At 44.2% G+C, this 15,526-nt stretch overlaps 1 protein-coding gene across 3 annotated transcripts; it reads left to right on the forward strand.

The window, feature by feature from the left end:
- Positions 1-1,158: 1,158 nt before the first annotated feature.
- Positions 1,159-15,178, forward strand: Coch (cochlin). 3 transcript variants are annotated; one of them, NM_001108710.2, is made up of 12 exons: positions 1,221-1,240; positions 1,413-1,465; positions 1,539-1,592; positions 3,418-3,574; positions 4,493-4,626; positions 5,101-5,163; positions 6,066-6,110; positions 6,190-6,337; positions 11,331-11,434; positions 12,076-12,302; positions 12,624-13,140; positions 14,270-15,166. In NM_001108710.2, the coding sequence occupies exons 2-12, from the start codon at positions 1,432-1,434 to the stop codon at positions 14,443-14,445; spliced, it is 1,659 nt and encodes a 552-aa protein (NP_001102180.2). In that variant the 5' UTR covers positions 1,221-1,240; positions 1,413-1,431; the 3' UTR covers positions 14,446-15,166. The 3 variants fall into 3 exon arrangements, with proteins under 3 accessions (XP_063118173.1, XP_063118172.1, NP_001102180.2); XM_063262103.1 differs by lacking the exon at positions 6,066-6,110 and having other exon boundaries at positions 1,159-1,240; positions 14,270-15,178; XM_063262102.1 differs by having other exon boundaries at positions 1,198-1,465; positions 14,270-15,178.
- The last annotated feature ends 348 nt before the right edge of the window (positions 15,179-15,526 follow it).

A 15,526-nucleotide genomic window follows, 5' to 3' on the forward strand; every position in this document is an offset into this window, starting at 1 on the left:
TAGCGTAGGACTCCACTTACATAAATGTCCATGAAAGACAAATCTGTAGGTAGAGGAAGTAGATTGCTGAGGTCACGTGGTGGTGAAGAAAGGGCCTGCCGGGAGGCATCATTTTTGATGTGATTGAATATTCTGAAATTGGTCTAAGATGAGGATCATAAACTTACTTGAAGTCATTGAGTACTGTTCTTTGAATGGATGGATTCTATGATATAAATTATAACTAAATAAAGCTAGATCTAAAACAGGTATTGAAACAGGCATGACGGTCCATACATGGCACTGCAGAAGGCTGAGGCAGGGGGATAATGAATTAAAGGTCATCGCAGACTACATTAAAACCATGTCTCAAAACTAAACTAAACTAAACTAAACTAAACTAAACTAAACTAAACTAAACTAAACTAAACTAAACTAAAGCAGGACTGTCCAGGTCTGGAGTGCCCAGCTACCTCGCAGGTCTGTCAGAACGCTCGCTCCCTTATGGGTTCTGTTCTTTCTCCGTGCCCTTCAGGAAAAGTTACTATGATAGAAGTCCTATGTAATCACCAGATTTGAGACTGGAAACACAAACAAGGTTGCATCTTTCCTGATCTGGAGACAGAAGAAAAAAGGTGTAAATCCTGCCCCGACGTTAGGGGCACTCTACAATGTACCTACTGCCCTTTACCACAAATGACCCAACAGGGAAAAGCGTTTTCCGTCAGAAAAGAACTCCCCTAGGACAAGTTTTGCACCAAAACATTCACCAAATTCGGGTTGGTTTTATTTTAAAAGTAGGCACTGCTCACACAGGGCGCGAAGCTGGGAAGTTTTGTTCTCAGAACCCGGTGGCTTGACTGCTCTGCCCCCTGCAGCGACTTGAGGAGGGGCCCCTCAATTCCCTCAAGGCGGCGTCTCTGTCCGGTACCCTGCATGCCCTGAGCGTCCCTAGGCGTGTCCCCAAGAGAGCTCTGACTCCTTTTCCCTACAAGTCCCCGGGACACCACTGGCGACCTTCACGCCTCCCCAGTGAATCCCCACACCGCAGGGAGAGGCGCCAGTGCGCTGGCCTCCCCCGGGTGCCGTCGGGGGGCCGAGGGCGGAGCTGGCGGGCCACCGCCCTAGGTGGGGGAGCGGGGGACCGCTCCTAGCCCCCACCCGCGCCCCCCGCACAGTGCTCATGCGCGTCGCCCGCCTTTATAGCGGCTGCAGAGCCGCGCTTACCGCACTCGGGTGTTGCCGGGCGGATCCCACGCAGGTGCGGGACCCGGGGTGATACACAGGGTCTGTGCGTCCTGGTCCGAGGTGGCATAGGGCGTCTGGAGTTGCTCGATCTGCAGCCGCCGGGCTCTCCCGCCGTCGCCCGCTTCCGAGGAGCGCAGGGCCGTGCGGTCCCCGGCGAGCCTCGCTCACGCCCCACTCTCCCGCAGGTCCACGCAGACCCCCGCCATGCCCTCGTCCTGGAGCCCTGCTCTCTGCCTCGGTGGGTACACGCCCCGTCCCCGCCCTCCCGCGCGAGCGGAGGCTGCAGCCACCTCGCTCTCCTCTCTCCGCAGGTGCGTGGCTGCTGCTGCTGCTGCTGCCTCGGCTCGCGCGCGCGGAGGGAGCCGGTGAGTTAGGTGCGGGCGGAGGAAGGAGGACAGGGTCAGTCCACGCAGGCTGAGGATCTGCGGAGGGATGCGGGGCTGGAGAGGCGGAGGCCCGCCCGCACCCATTTCCAACGCACCCCTCGGGCTTACCTGTTTTTCCACGCCAGTGTCCCCGGGGTTGGTCCGTGCCTCCTTCCCGGGCGCACACCACGTAGCCCCGGGACCATTCGTCCGGAGTTACTGGGGACAACTGTTTGGTCCCAGCCCACAGAGGAGGGCTGCTCAGGTCATGGTCCCACCTAGTCCGATCACCTTACCGTTGCTTGTAACCTCTATGGAGAACAACGTCGGCGGTTCCTATCGCTCACTGGGAGCCTCAAAAGAGTTTGTTCCACGTAGAAGTCCGAGTGTGGTTCGGTGTCTTTTCTGCGGTGTAAGAGGCAGTTTCGTTTCTAAAAATCTTAGGTTTGCCTTTCTTCAAAGTAGAAAGGGTAAGTACCTTTTGCCCAACGAAGCAAGTGTTAGCAGCTCCAGACAGTCTGGGTCCAAGGATTTCAGGGCCATCGCCGCCGCCCCACTCCCACCCCCATCCCCATCACTGAAAACGGAAAAGATTGGGGTTATTTGATAGAGGTGCTAGACTCCTATCTGAAGTTAGGATTTTAATCGAGCCTGAGAAATTGATATAGCACCTTGCGTCTTCCCCTTACTTCCGCGGTCCGGGTAGCAGCCTAGACAAGGGTCCTTGGCAGAGACAAGTTACTCAACTTGCAAAACCATCCCCTATCTTGCCCGATGAGGGAGACTTTTTTTTTTTTTTTAAAGTCTGTCTTGGATAACTTCAATTCCCTGTGTTCGGAAAGTCGTATTTAATAACCTTAATCTCTATTTACTCATCAGTAAATTGACAGACCACCATTTTGCTGTTTGTTGTAATCTGACAAATTAACACCTTTGGTAGTAACTTTCTTGCTTGTTTGCATTTTTGAAGGGTGTCGTTGTGGCGCAGGCTGAGCCCACTGTGTAACCCGCTCTAGCCTCAGACTCAAGGCAATCTTCCCACCTCAGTTTCCTGAGTGCTGGGCTGGCTTTGTGAGCTACTCTGGGTCCAAAACTGCATATATTATTGGTCTGACTGATTGTAAGATTTAAGCATATTAGCAGTGCTTTCTATAATAATAATAATAATAATAATAATAATAATAATAATAATAATAATAATATCCCTTTGGACAGATCTGGGAGAGATTCAGTCAGAAGCAAATAGAAGACTAACTTCCTTGTGTCCTATCCTTTGGGAGTTGTGGAGTACTCCATAGGCTGGCTAACTCTATGACTTTCATTTCCTCATTTGTAAAATGTGGGAGTAAATCCCATTCTGCCGATCCAGGCACCAGTTAACTGGTTGGTTTGTGTGAATGTGGGACTGTGAGGCCCAGAATGTATCAGGTAACCCGGCTAAACAGCCCCCTGGGAAGGACAGCTTGAAGACTAAGGCTCAATATAGACTTACCGTCATCATAAATAACTATGGACAGTTTCGTCACAATTAGGACTTTTTATGTCTAGATCAAAGACTAACGTTATTTTCTCATTCTGATGTACTCTCAGTTACATTTTCCAAGTTGATGAAGAACTGGGAACAATGTCACATTAGATGTCTGTAGCAACCGGGCCCTAGATTAAATTGGAAACCCCTTTGGATTGCTAATATTTAAAATGGTGTCCACGTTTAAGTCGGTGTTTTGGTAGCAGTATAGAAATCGGGGGAATAAACACAGCCCCACACCTCACGTCCCCTGCAATGCCCTCCAGGAGTTCTTACACACGTGCCCTTTCTCTTCAGTGCCCATCCCCATCACCTGCTTTACCAGAGGCCTGGATATCCGGAAAGAAAAAGCGGATGTTCTCTGCCCAGGAGGCTGCTCTCTGGAGGAATTTTCTGTGTTTGGGAACATAGTGTATGCCTCGGTGTCCAGCATCTGCGGGGCTGCTGTCCACAGGTAAGCCGGAGCACATGGAAGGGGGTGGGAATCAGCTCAGGTGTGATTACTTCCTTTCCTGGGTGGACCCCTCTCCTGCCTGCTTGCTTCTTTTTGGTGTCAATTTTGGCAGTATTTTGAGATTTTCATGGGTACTCTTGCATGGCCTAATGTGCAAGGGTAACTTTCTGACAATGAGCAGAGAACATTATTTTTAAAAGTGTGTGTGTGTGTGTGTGTGTGTGTGTGTGTGTGTGTGTGTCCATGGAGGACAGGTGCAGGTGTTGAATCCATGTGTCTGTGAGCTACCTCACAGTGCTATGAACTGAACTTGGGGTTTCTGGAAGAGCAGCAAGCTCTATTAAATGCAGAGCAATTCCTCCAGCCCTGCATTAGTGCTTGGCGGCTACATTCCTATGACTCTAAAATAGTCCTCATCGTGTCGTATGTAGTAGGGATTTTATACTACACATGGTATCGTTTTGACTTCCATCACAAGTCTTAAAGTAGACACAGGCTTTGTTCTGGCTTTCACGTGGGGAGACTGAACTTGGGGTTGTCAAATATCTTGCTGATGTCACTATGGTAAGCCAATACCATGCCATCCTACAGTAGAGGCGGAAGTATGATCCTTTTAAACACAGGCAAGGGCACATGCAGTTAACTACTTTAAGACATTTGACACCTCTTTATTAATTATGCATCTCTGAAATGTGGGAAACAGGATACCAGTGTATTCTTATCTTCCCTTTTACAAGTTTGACAGTACAAACTCACTTCTCCAGACATACTTGTTTCTCTGTAAGCAGGGCAGGTCTTCAAGGGCCAGCAGTAAGCATCCTTAGGCAACTTCTCCACTCGGCTATTTTCTTCACCCATCCAAACAGCAGATGGCTCTCTCTATTGGGTAGCGTCTCAGCTGTAACTCTTGCATTGCAGGGGAGTGATTGGCACCTCAGGGGGCCCAGTGCGTGTCTATAGCCTTCCTGGTAGAGAGAACTATTCCTCGGTGGCTGCCAATGGCATTCAGTCTCAGACCCTTTCCAGATGGTCTGCTTCCTTCGCTGTGACCAGTAGGTACAATTTCACAGTTTTCAGCTGTGTATAAACACTGTCTCCACTCCCCTCAAAGGGTTCTCCACTTTCTTAGCCCTATGGTTTTGTTTTGTTTTGTTTTGTTTTTTTTTTTGTGCTGGAAAATCTAGTAGTTAAGAAGTCAACCATGGAATAAATTCACCCAAACCAAACTTGGGTGACTGGCAGAGGGACAATGTCTCTTTCCACAGTGGAAACCAAAATCTGAATTGTTTGCGATCTGGATGCCTAGATACTTAGCAGGTAACTAACTGTCAAAGTAGGCAGTTCAGATTTGGGTGATCTTTTCAAATACACTCAGAATGCATTTTGGTTCTCCAAACCTAATGGTCAGTATGATGTTTATACCCGAGTCACTATTTCTCCCTTAATTATCACGTAGAATTTTAGATTCATAATGTCCTAATGACAGAGAAGGAAGGAGAAAAACAATAAACTTCTCATTTCGACAGAAGGCAAAAGCAGTACCCAGGAAGCCACGGGACGGGCAGTGTCCACAGCCAATCCGCCCTCAGGTAGGAAATGCGAAGCTGTTCCCCTGTTACCTGGCAACAATTTGGAGCCATAGATGTTGTTGGCAGATGCTTTCCTTCATAGCACTAATAGCAGGAAGCAAAGCAGCTATGTCACATTTACTGATGCATTTTTGGATGGAAACATTATATTTTACAGTTCTTCTTTATTATAACCTAGCTCATCCACTCTCGGGAGGTCCTCTCTCTCTCTCCCTGATTTGATGGACCGTGAGGAAAAACTGGTCAGAGACTGTTTTCCACTGTTTGCTTCATGAAATCCCCCTTAGTTCCTGCACTGTCGTGCAGCTAAGAGAAATCAGTATATGTCTGCTACCAGAAAATATCCAGGGATAGCGTCTTCCAGAACAGCGACAATTTAGGTTTACTTTATTCGAGATTTGCTTTATGTGTCTATGTGCGTGCTTGAGTGTGTTTATGTGCACCGTGTGTGCAGGCAAAGGCAGGCCCACAGGACAGTAGTGGTTATTTTGGAGCCCAGGTTACAGGTTATTGTAACTCGAGCGGCTTAAAGTGAGTGATGGGAACCAAACCTGGGTCTTCGGTAAGAGCAGCGAGCACACTTGCATGTCGCTCCATCTCGCTGACCCTGGTAGTGGCCATTTTAAATTCAAAGACATTATAACCATGTGGCTCTGTATTCCCAATCCTGCCTTAATTGTGGGTTTAAGATATCAAAGCCGCTGATAGATTCATACCAAGTCCATAGGCCTGCCACAGTTCTGCTGTGTTTGTTGTTGCTGCTGTTGGAGTATCGCTTTCCCAGCCCAGAAGACCGTGAAAAGAACTTAAAAGTCTTTCTAAGCATGGCACCCCTTGCCATGGGCTCACCCAGGTGGAAGTTCCTGCTTGTTGTTGCCAAGAGTGAGCTTCCTTTGTTTCAGGTAAAAGACTGAAGAAAACACCGGAGAAGAAGACTGGCAATAAAGGTAAGCTAAGTGTTCAGGGAAATGGTGTTTCCTTCTGCTGCTCCGGAGACTAACAAAGCCCTTCTTTGGCTCTCTGTAGACTGCAAGGCAGACATTGCATTTCTCATCGATGGAAGCTTTAATATAGGGCAGCGCCGATTTAATTTGCAGAAGAATTTTGTTGGGAAGGTGGCACTAATGTTGGGAGTTGGAACCGAAGGACCACACGTGGGCCTCGTTCAAGCCAGGTACCAACTTTAATAAAATAAAGAGATTACAGATGTCTTGAATGGTGATAACTTACCATTTCATTTCAGTTGAACATAACTTAAATCTGGGCAAGTTGCCAAACTATGCACAGTCAGGATTTAAGAATGTCTATACATGGCTGGGCATGGTGGTGCCTACCTTTAATCCCAGCACTCAGGAGGCAGAGGCAGGCAATTGCCTTATGTTAGCTTTCTACTCATCTCTGTGAGTTCAAGACTAGCCTGGGCTACCTAGCAAATAGACCAGCCAGGGCTGCATAGTGAGACCCAGTCTTTCAAATAGAAAAATCTCTGAAAGCACTTGCATGCACACATCATGCAAGTTCTCAATCTCCAACACTGCAAACAACAATATCAAAGACTGCCTGGGTAGACTGTGCAGGGCTCAGTGAGCCATTGCATAAAAGGACTTAATGAACTGTAGGAGATGCAGAAAGGGGGCAGAATAGCTTGGGAACCTTACATGAATACCTTTCTCGGCTTCACTTAGTTCTTGAGTTTTCCTTTTGGAAGGGAGCAGCCATGAACTTTGTTCTCTGCTGCTGGTGTTGTTGTTGTTGTTGTTGTTGTTGTTGCCCTTTCTATATTCCTTCATTGGGGATCCAAGCTGGCTGTTACCACTCTAGTTGGCAATGCGAACCTGGGAGAGTAGAGCCTAAAAAACATGAGGTGTACTAGAGTCTCATCCAGTAGGCAACTTTATTCAGGGTATCAGACAATTTATAGTCTGAGGGCATTCTGAGGATTAAGAAAGGTCATATGAGCAAAGCTGACTTTGAGTTCAAGCTGTATACAGTCACGACTGCAGTGTCACATGAGTTTAGGCTGTATACAGCCATGAAGGCAGCCCTCACCTGCAAATGTCATTCTGAATACAAATGGGTAAAATGATCGATAATCTAAAGTAAAACCCACTCCTATGATTACACCCTGGAGAGGCATGAGAGCGGGTTCCAAGAGCAACCCATGTGATGGAGGAACAGAAATCACAAGCCTCCTGTCTTGTTTACATGGCGTTTTCTAATAAGCTCTTAGAAATCTCCTCAGGCAGCTTCATTCACAGACCATGTTCTGACACATAACCTCTTACACTTCCTGCCTGTAAAAATAATATTGGTGGGTTTTAGCACTGTAGTATGTTCCTTACAGGAGGCTTCCAAAGCTAGGTACAAAGAAATACATTTCTCAGAGCAAGCCTTTATAAAGTTGTTTCCTTTCTGCATTTGAGAAGATGTTCCTCTAAACACATGCTCCCCTTTCCTACAATTCAGTCTATAAACGTGTTGAACCCTGTTTGTCTCCCCCACCCTTGGTGTTTTAGCATTTTCTTGAGGCAGATGTGCACTTTCCTTTGCATACTCGTGTAGACATTCTTCCCTTGCCTTTCACGGTTACACAGCGTCCTGTGATAAAGCCTTCTGTCAGCTTTCTGTCCATCTTTGATTATTTCACTCAACTGAATTCCTGGGCGTGGAGTTCAGTCACTTTCAAAGTCTTTGACAAAATTACTAAGTGGCTTTCTAGACAGTTGACCAGCTAATATTATCAGCAGTGTGTAGCCCCACACAACCACAAACACTAATATTCCGATTGTTACATTTTTGTTGTTTGTTTTTCAAGACCAAGTTTCTCTGTGTAGGCTTGGCTGTCCCGGAATTTGCTCTGTAGACCAGGCTGGCCTTCAGTGCAAGAGATCCCCTTGACTCTGCCTTCCAAGTCTGCTTGTTACCTTTTATAGTCAGCTCTGCTTAGAAGTTATTTAACTTTTCTATATAATACAGCCATCCCCCTTGTTTTTAAAACACTGAGCCCCTTATGTATTGATTTAAAATGAAATATCAATTTCATGAATACCTAGGCAAGTTTCTTTGTCTCAGGGGCTGATTTTTTTCTTTCTTTTTCCCTTGTGATGCTGCTGGTTTGGTTGGTTGGTTGGTTGGCTGGCTGGCTGACTGGTTTTTGTTTTTGTTTTTGTTTTTTGTTTTGTTTTATAGACCAGGGTGGACTTGAACACAAAGCTCCTCCTCTGCCTCTCAGGCACTGGGATTACCAGCATACCACCATGTCTGGCTTAGGTAGTGATACTTATATTTTCGAGGTATTTTGATTATTATAGCTCTACTGGATTTAAACATCCCCTGAGGCAATTCAGCACGACTTCCTTTCTAATATTGTTTTGTTTGGGCTAATTAACCCCATGCATTTTCAAAATGAAAGCTGCATTAACTTATGTATTCAGAGTTTTTCTGCTTAAGGAAATACTAGAATAAAGAGCTCATATTTGAATAGAACAGAATGACCCTTGCATCATTAACAAAGCAAAAAAAAAAAAAAAAGATGAATCTCCTTAGGTTAGAATTTAAGTAGTTGGAAGTGGCTACAAACTGAAAAGTTTGTACCATGAAATGAGATTCTGTGACCTAGCATTCCACTAGGAATGCTGATAGAAACCAGCAGGCATGCAGAGGTGAAGTCTGTGCTTTTCTTGTCACTTGAAGAGTTGAAGGAGAATAGATCTTATCTTAAACAAACGAACAAACAAAACTGGACAAAAAATTGGCTACTTATGCTAAAAGCTTAAATGAAATACTGACTTTAAAGATGTGCTGTTGTTTTACTTAACATGCTCGTGTGTGTGTGTGTGTGTGTATCTGTGTGTGTCTGTGTGTGTGTGTGTGTTTGTCTGTGTCTGTGTGTATGTGTGTCTGTGTGTATGTGTGTCTGTGTGTATGTGTGTCTGTGTGTGTCTGTGTATCTGTGTGTATCTGTGTGTGTCTGTGTGTGTGTATCTGTGTATGTGTGTCTGTGTGTGTGTTTGTCTGTTTCTGTATGTGTGTGTGTCTGTGTCTGTGTATCTGTGTGTGTCTGTGTGTGTGTCTGTGTGTGTTTGTCTGTGTCTGTGTGTATGTGTGTCTGTGTGTTGTCTGTGTATCTGTGTGTGTCTGTGTGTGCCTGTGTGTCTTTGTGTGTATCTGTGTGTCTGTGTGTGTGTGTCTGTGTATCTGTGTGTGTCTGTGTATCTGTGTGTGTCTGTATATCTGTGTGTCTCTGTGTGTGTGTCTGTGTATCTGTGTGTCTGTGTGTGTGTATCTGTGTGTGTGTGTCTGTGTGTATCTGTGTGTCTGTGTGTCTGTGTGTGTGTATCTGTGTGTGTGTGTCTGTGTGTATCTGTGTGTCTGTCTGTCTGTGTGTGTGTCTGTGTGTATGTGTGTCTGTGTCTGTGTATCTGTGTGTGTCTGTATATCTGTGTGTCTGTATATCTGTGTGTCTCTGTCTGTGTGTGTGTCTGTGTGTATGTGTGTCTGTGTCTGTGTATCTGTGTGTGTGTGTCTGTGTGTATCTGTGTGTCTGTCTGTCTGTGTGTGTGTCTGTGTGTATGTGTGTCTGTGTCTGTGTATCTGTGTGTGTCTGTATATCTGTGTGTCTGTATATCTGTGTGTCTCTGTCTGTGTGTGTGTCTGTGTGTCTGTGTGTGTGTATCTGTGTGTGTGTGTGTGTGTGCTCATGTGCATGTGCTCACAAGCACAGGCACAAGCACGTATTCATGTGTGTGTAGAAGGTAGAAGACAACCTGAGGTGTTACTCTTCAGGTGTTATCCACTTTCTGTTGTTTTAAACAGATACTTCATAGACCCGGAACTAGCCAAGTAGGCTAGGCTGGCTGGCCAGCATGTCCAGGGACCCACCTTCCCAGCACCAGGATCACAAGTCTAGGTCACCACACTCAGCTCTCTTTACATGGGTTCTAGGGATCGAACCCAGGTCCTGGTCTGAACCATCTACCCAGTCCTCAACACAGACTCTAATGAATTGAAAATTCTTTACATCTCATAACTAGGATTGACAAATATCAGTCTTTATAAGAAAAAAATGTAATTTTTAAACATTGTAGTGTTTTACAGTACATTCCTTTGTATCCTGCCCTTAATCTTAGGGACTAGAAATGGCTCCGCGAATAAGAGCACTGGTTGCTTTTCCAAACGACACAGGTTTACCTACATGGCTGCTCACATAAATCTGTCACTCCAGTTCCAGGACATCCCACAGATTTTTCTGGCCTCTGTTGGCATATGGTATCCACATGGTGCACTGATGTAACATGCAGGCAAAATACCCATGCACATAGGGATAATTTAAATGGAGGGCGGCAATGGGGGGAGGGTTGGGAGGGGAACACCCATAAGGAAGGGGAGGGGGGAGGGGGATGTTTGCCCGGATACCAGGAAAGGGAATAACACTCGAAATGTATATAAGAAATACTCAAGTTAATAAAAATAAAATAAAATAAAATAAAATGTCTTCTGACCTGAGAGACCGGCTTAGACTGCTGATGTACTCTCATATCCAACTGTTTGCTTCCTACTTGGTGCCTTCTACTAAAGGCAGAACCCAGAGCCGACCTACTTTAACATGCTGCATCCATGTAGTCTGTTATTCCTGTTCCAACCTAGATTTGGAATGGTTTTGGAGCCAGTTGAGTCTGAATTTAAAAGGCAGCCATGTTTTCTTAGACATATTACCTAAGTGTTCTGAACCTGTTTCAGTGATTGGGATAATTCTACCTTGTGAAAATATGAAACAAAACTGTGTATGCTTGGCCATTATGAGAAATACAATAAATGCTGCACAAGGCAACTGTACTTGTCGCATCTGCTGCACTCTTGTTGTTGTACTTGCAACATTCCCAGGGAGGAGAAGCAATGTGCTAGCTGATTGTGGTTTAAGAAAGACCTGGGTCTGACTTTTTTATTCATCTTATGCTTTTCCCCCTGAATGTAGGTCTTTGAGTCATGTGTGGTGCTGGTGCCCACAGAGGTCAGAAGGGGTGTTAGGTCCTCTGGACGTGAGTTAGATGGTTGTGAGCCATTATGTTGCTTCTGGAAATGGAACCTGGGTTCTCTGCTAGTAAACTTTTTAAAGGTCATCTGTTTATTTGCCTTTCCTGAAAAACTTTCTTTTTTCATTTTTATAGTGAACACCCCAAAATAGAATTTTACTTGAAAAACTTTACTTCGGCCAAAGATGTCTTGTTTGCCATAAAAGAAGTAGGTTTCCGAGGGGGTAACTCCAACACAGGTAAGCACACAGAGATTAGAACTGAAAGCAGCATTGTGCCATTTGTGACACTTCTAGCACTTCAGTTTTGGCAGGATCTGCATACCATCACCTGACAACTCACTAAAATGGAAAATATACCAATAGGTCAGAACTATAAACCTGGCTGGCCTCAAACTCAGAAATCTGCCTGCTTCTGCCTCCCAAGTGCTAGGATTAAAGATGGGACTGCCATGGCTGATGCTGATAATTCTTAAAAACAAAACAAAAACTCTACATCATTGTGAGTTTATAATCCTTACAGGTCAGTTACTTCTTTAGGAAAGTACCTGTTTACCATCAAAAATAAACACGTAACCAATGCAGGAAGGTGGGGCAGACTTCAGAAGGCTCCTTGATCCCTAGCTGTCCTCATAGGTCAGCAGGGGCAAGAGTACACAAGAGGGTGTGATTTGTTGGTTAACTGAAGGAAATGTGAGACTTCTGGAAGGTGGAGGGGAAAGCAGTGTGGACTATGAAGCCCAAACCAGGTCTGAAGGATAATTAATAATCATTTTGCTAACTGAAATCCACGAGTTAAATTCTTAATGGCATCAGTTATTACCCTAAAATAGAAATATAATCTGGACCACCACAAATGCTGCTTATTTGCTTGTTCTTAGGAAAAGCTTTGAAGCACACTGCTCAGAAATTCTTTACAGCAGACACTGGTGTGAGAAAAGGAATACCAAAAGTGGTGGTGGTGTTTATTGATGGTTGGCCTTCTGATGACATTGAGGAAGCAGGCATTGTGGCCAGAGAGTTTGGTGTCAATGTATTTATAGTTTCCGTGGCCAAGCCCATCCCTGAAGAACTGGGGATGGTTCAAGATGTTGCATTTGTTGACAAGGTAAGGTGCAAGGGTTCTTGTTAGTGGGGAGGAGTGATTCAGTTTGGGGTCTCTTAAGCCTAGTCATGACAAGCCTATAACTAGATTACTGAACATGTAAGGTTTGATGAGTCTAGAACAACAAACCTGTAATCCCAGCTAGTCAATGAGGCCAAGGCAACAGGTTCAGGGCCCGCCTGGACAACTGAATAAGACCCCATAGCTCAAAATGAATAGTAACAAAAGGGCTGGGGACATGTGCAAGGTTCTAGGTTCATTCTTCAGTACTGCATAAGTTTCAGAATATTAATCAACTTTTAATCTTCTGCCTTTTCCCATTAGGCTGTGTGCAGGAATAATGGCTTCTTCTCTTATCACATGCCCAACTGGTTTGGCACTACAAAATATGTAAAGCCTCTGGTGCAGAAGCTCTGTACTCATGAACAGATGATGTGCAGCAAAACCTGTTACAACTCAGTCAATATTGCCTTTCTGATTGATGGCTCCAGCAGCGTTGGAGATAGCAATTTCCGCCTCATGCTTGAATTTGTTTCTAACATAGCGAAGACATTTGAAATCTCAGACATTGGAGCCAAGATAGCAGCTGTACAGTTCACTTATGATCAGCGCACAGAATTCAGTTTCACTGACTATAACACCAAAGAGAACGTCCTAGCTGTCCTAGCGAATATACGCTACATGAGTGGTGGGACAGCTACGGGTGATGCCATTTCCTTTACTGTTAGAAATGTATTTGGTCCCATAAGGGACAGCCCCAACAAAAACTTCCTGGTTATTGTCACAGATGGACAGTCCTACGATGATGTCCGAGGTCCAGCTGCAGCTGCCCATGATGCAGGTAAGATGGTTGTCCTTTGGATTAAGATTAAGGAAGGGGTCCTGTGAAGTCTAGGAGTCAGCATCTTTGTAGAAAGGATCCTTTAGTGGAATTTATATATTCTATGAGCTTTGGAGTCTGAATGAGTTGAAATTCTTCCAAGCTCCACTGAAATCCCTTTGGGAGGCTTTGCTGTTGTTTTTCTGTGTAACATCTCTGGCTGTCCTGGAACTCACTCTGTGGACTAGGCGGACTTCAAACTCAGAGATCCTCCTGCCTCTGCCTCTTAAGTGCTGAGATTAAAGGCCTGTGCCACCAACATGTAGCTCAAGGGGAGTTTTTATTAGATTATTATTATTCACCAAATTGATTTAAAGACTAGCAATTTTAAAAAATGACTTTTTTTCAAAAAATTTGAGTGTTTTTCCTGTGTTTATGTATGTGCACAGTGTGTAACTGATGCCCATAAAGGTCACGAGGGGGCATTGGATGTCCTGGAACTGGAGTCATGGATGTCTGTAAACTATGTGGGTGCAGGAAGTAGAACATAGGTCTGGTGCAAGAACAACAAATGTTCTTACCTGGGGAGCCATTTCTCCAGCTCTTAAGATTTACAATTTTTAAGTACTGGATTTGTACATATAACTTCAAAGACTGAAGTAGAACAAATAAAATTATCACTAGTTCCTATTCCTCAGACAATGCAACCTTCCCCATTTACCTGTCCTCTTGTGCCAGTCTCACTTTAATGTGCTAATTAGGACCTCAAGATGATATCTGAAAGTGACAATAGCAGGGAGTCCCTTCTGTCAAACATGTGCCTGCTACAATAACTCCATAAACTATCAGCTTAATTCACTTTCTTTTAAGAGTTCCTTTCTTTTCCTAGCTTGTTCAGTGCAGTCTTGAGTAAGGTGACAATCTCAGTGTTTTCATCAGGTTATTAATAAACAGCTGATAGCAAAGCTTCTGGTTTTGACCAATTTTTCTTGCCATAATCAAAATGACTGTGGTCTACCTAAAAACAGCATAAATTTCACTTAAAAATTAGGCAGTTTCCTCTGCAGCTATGTATTAATGTGTGAAATATATAACTTTATATGTAAGCTAAGCCTATTTTTAACTTATTTAAAATATTTCCACTTTTTAGGTATCACCATCTTCTCTGTTGGTGTGGCTTGGGCACCTCTGGATGACCTGAAAGACATGGCCTCTAAACCCAAAGAGTCCCACGCCTTCTTTACCAGAGAGTTTACAGGATTGGAACCGATTGTCTCTGATGTCATTAGAGGCATCTGTAGAGATTTCTTAGAATCCCAGCAATAACCGATACTCTGACAACGCAAGGAATACGTACAAGGGATCTAATGTTCAAATTGTGTTCTCAATGCCTATATAACTTTTAGCTTACCAGTGTCAAAAAGTATGTCAACAGCTGTTTAAAGGAAATGTACATTCATTTGAAGCTCACAATTTAGATTGGCTTGATAATCAGGTCCTTAGAAACTCAGGAAAGAGGAGATGTCATGGCTTAAAGTTGGGAGGTCAAATATGCATACAAGTGCATAGGTAAGCTACTTAGCTTAATAAAAGAACCTGACGCTTAGACACAACGCACTGTTCCTTCTTTAATCACTCTGCATTGACCATGCAAGGAAACAAGACAGCTTTTAAACACAGATCAAGTCTAAGTATTTTGCCCCACGTTGATGTTTTCTTAAAATCAGCCAAGGACAGCTGTTATTCTGTGTACTAGTCATAACTACACATTTTATATACTCATGTATCTAGCTTCTTTTGTAGTGTTTTCATAACTTAATGGCTGAAATATTACATTGAGTAAATGTAGGATTGCGGTATTTTTCTATTTATATCCTTAACTTTATGTGTACAGACAGGCATATACTCCAAGGACTAAGAAAATGTTTAAGCAGGTAACGTTTCTTTTTTTTTTTTGGAAAAAAAAATGTTTCAAGTATTGTAACAGGAAAAATACTTGGTATAATAGCTTGGCTATGTCAGCAATAAAATGACTAGTGACTGAGTACCTATTTATTAACACTAGTGTTTATCTTTTTAAAATTTAATATACATTGGTGTTTTGACTGCGTGTGTCTGTGTGATGGTGTCAAACACGCTGGAACTAGAATCCAAACAGTTCTGAGCTGCCATGCAGCTTCTGGGAATTGAACCTGCGTCCTCTGGAAGCGCAGTCAGTGCTCTTAAACCACTGAGACATCTCTCCATGTGTATGACAAAAACCCTACACTTGCTACTTCACATGGAATGAGCAATCTGAACTAAGACATGCAATAACATCTCTCTTCCAATGACATACTGAATGCCTTATGTAGACATCACTGCAGTCACTACCAGGGTAACCACTAGGCCATGCTTTTGAGTACTG

Source organism: Rattus norvegicus, chromosome 6 (assembly GCF_036323735.1).
Source record: "Rattus norvegicus strain BN/NHsdMcwi chromosome 6, GRCr8, whole genome shotgun sequence".
NCBI classification, from domain to species: Eukaryota; Metazoa; Chordata; class Mammalia; order Rodentia; family Muridae; genus Rattus; species Rattus norvegicus.

Coding starts and splice junctions, on each gene's coding strand:
- Coch (XM_063262102.1), top strand. CDS start 1,432: ATGCCCTCGTCCTGGAGCCCTGCTCTCTGCCTCG. Junction 12,303..12,623: donor ATGTTGCATTTGTTGACAAG/GTAAGGTGCAAG, acceptor TTTTCCCATTAG/GCTGTGTGCAGGAATAATGG. Junction 13,141..14,269: donor TGCAGCTGCCCATGATGCAG/GTAAGATGGTTG, acceptor TCCACTTTTTAG/GTATCACCATCTTCTCTGTT.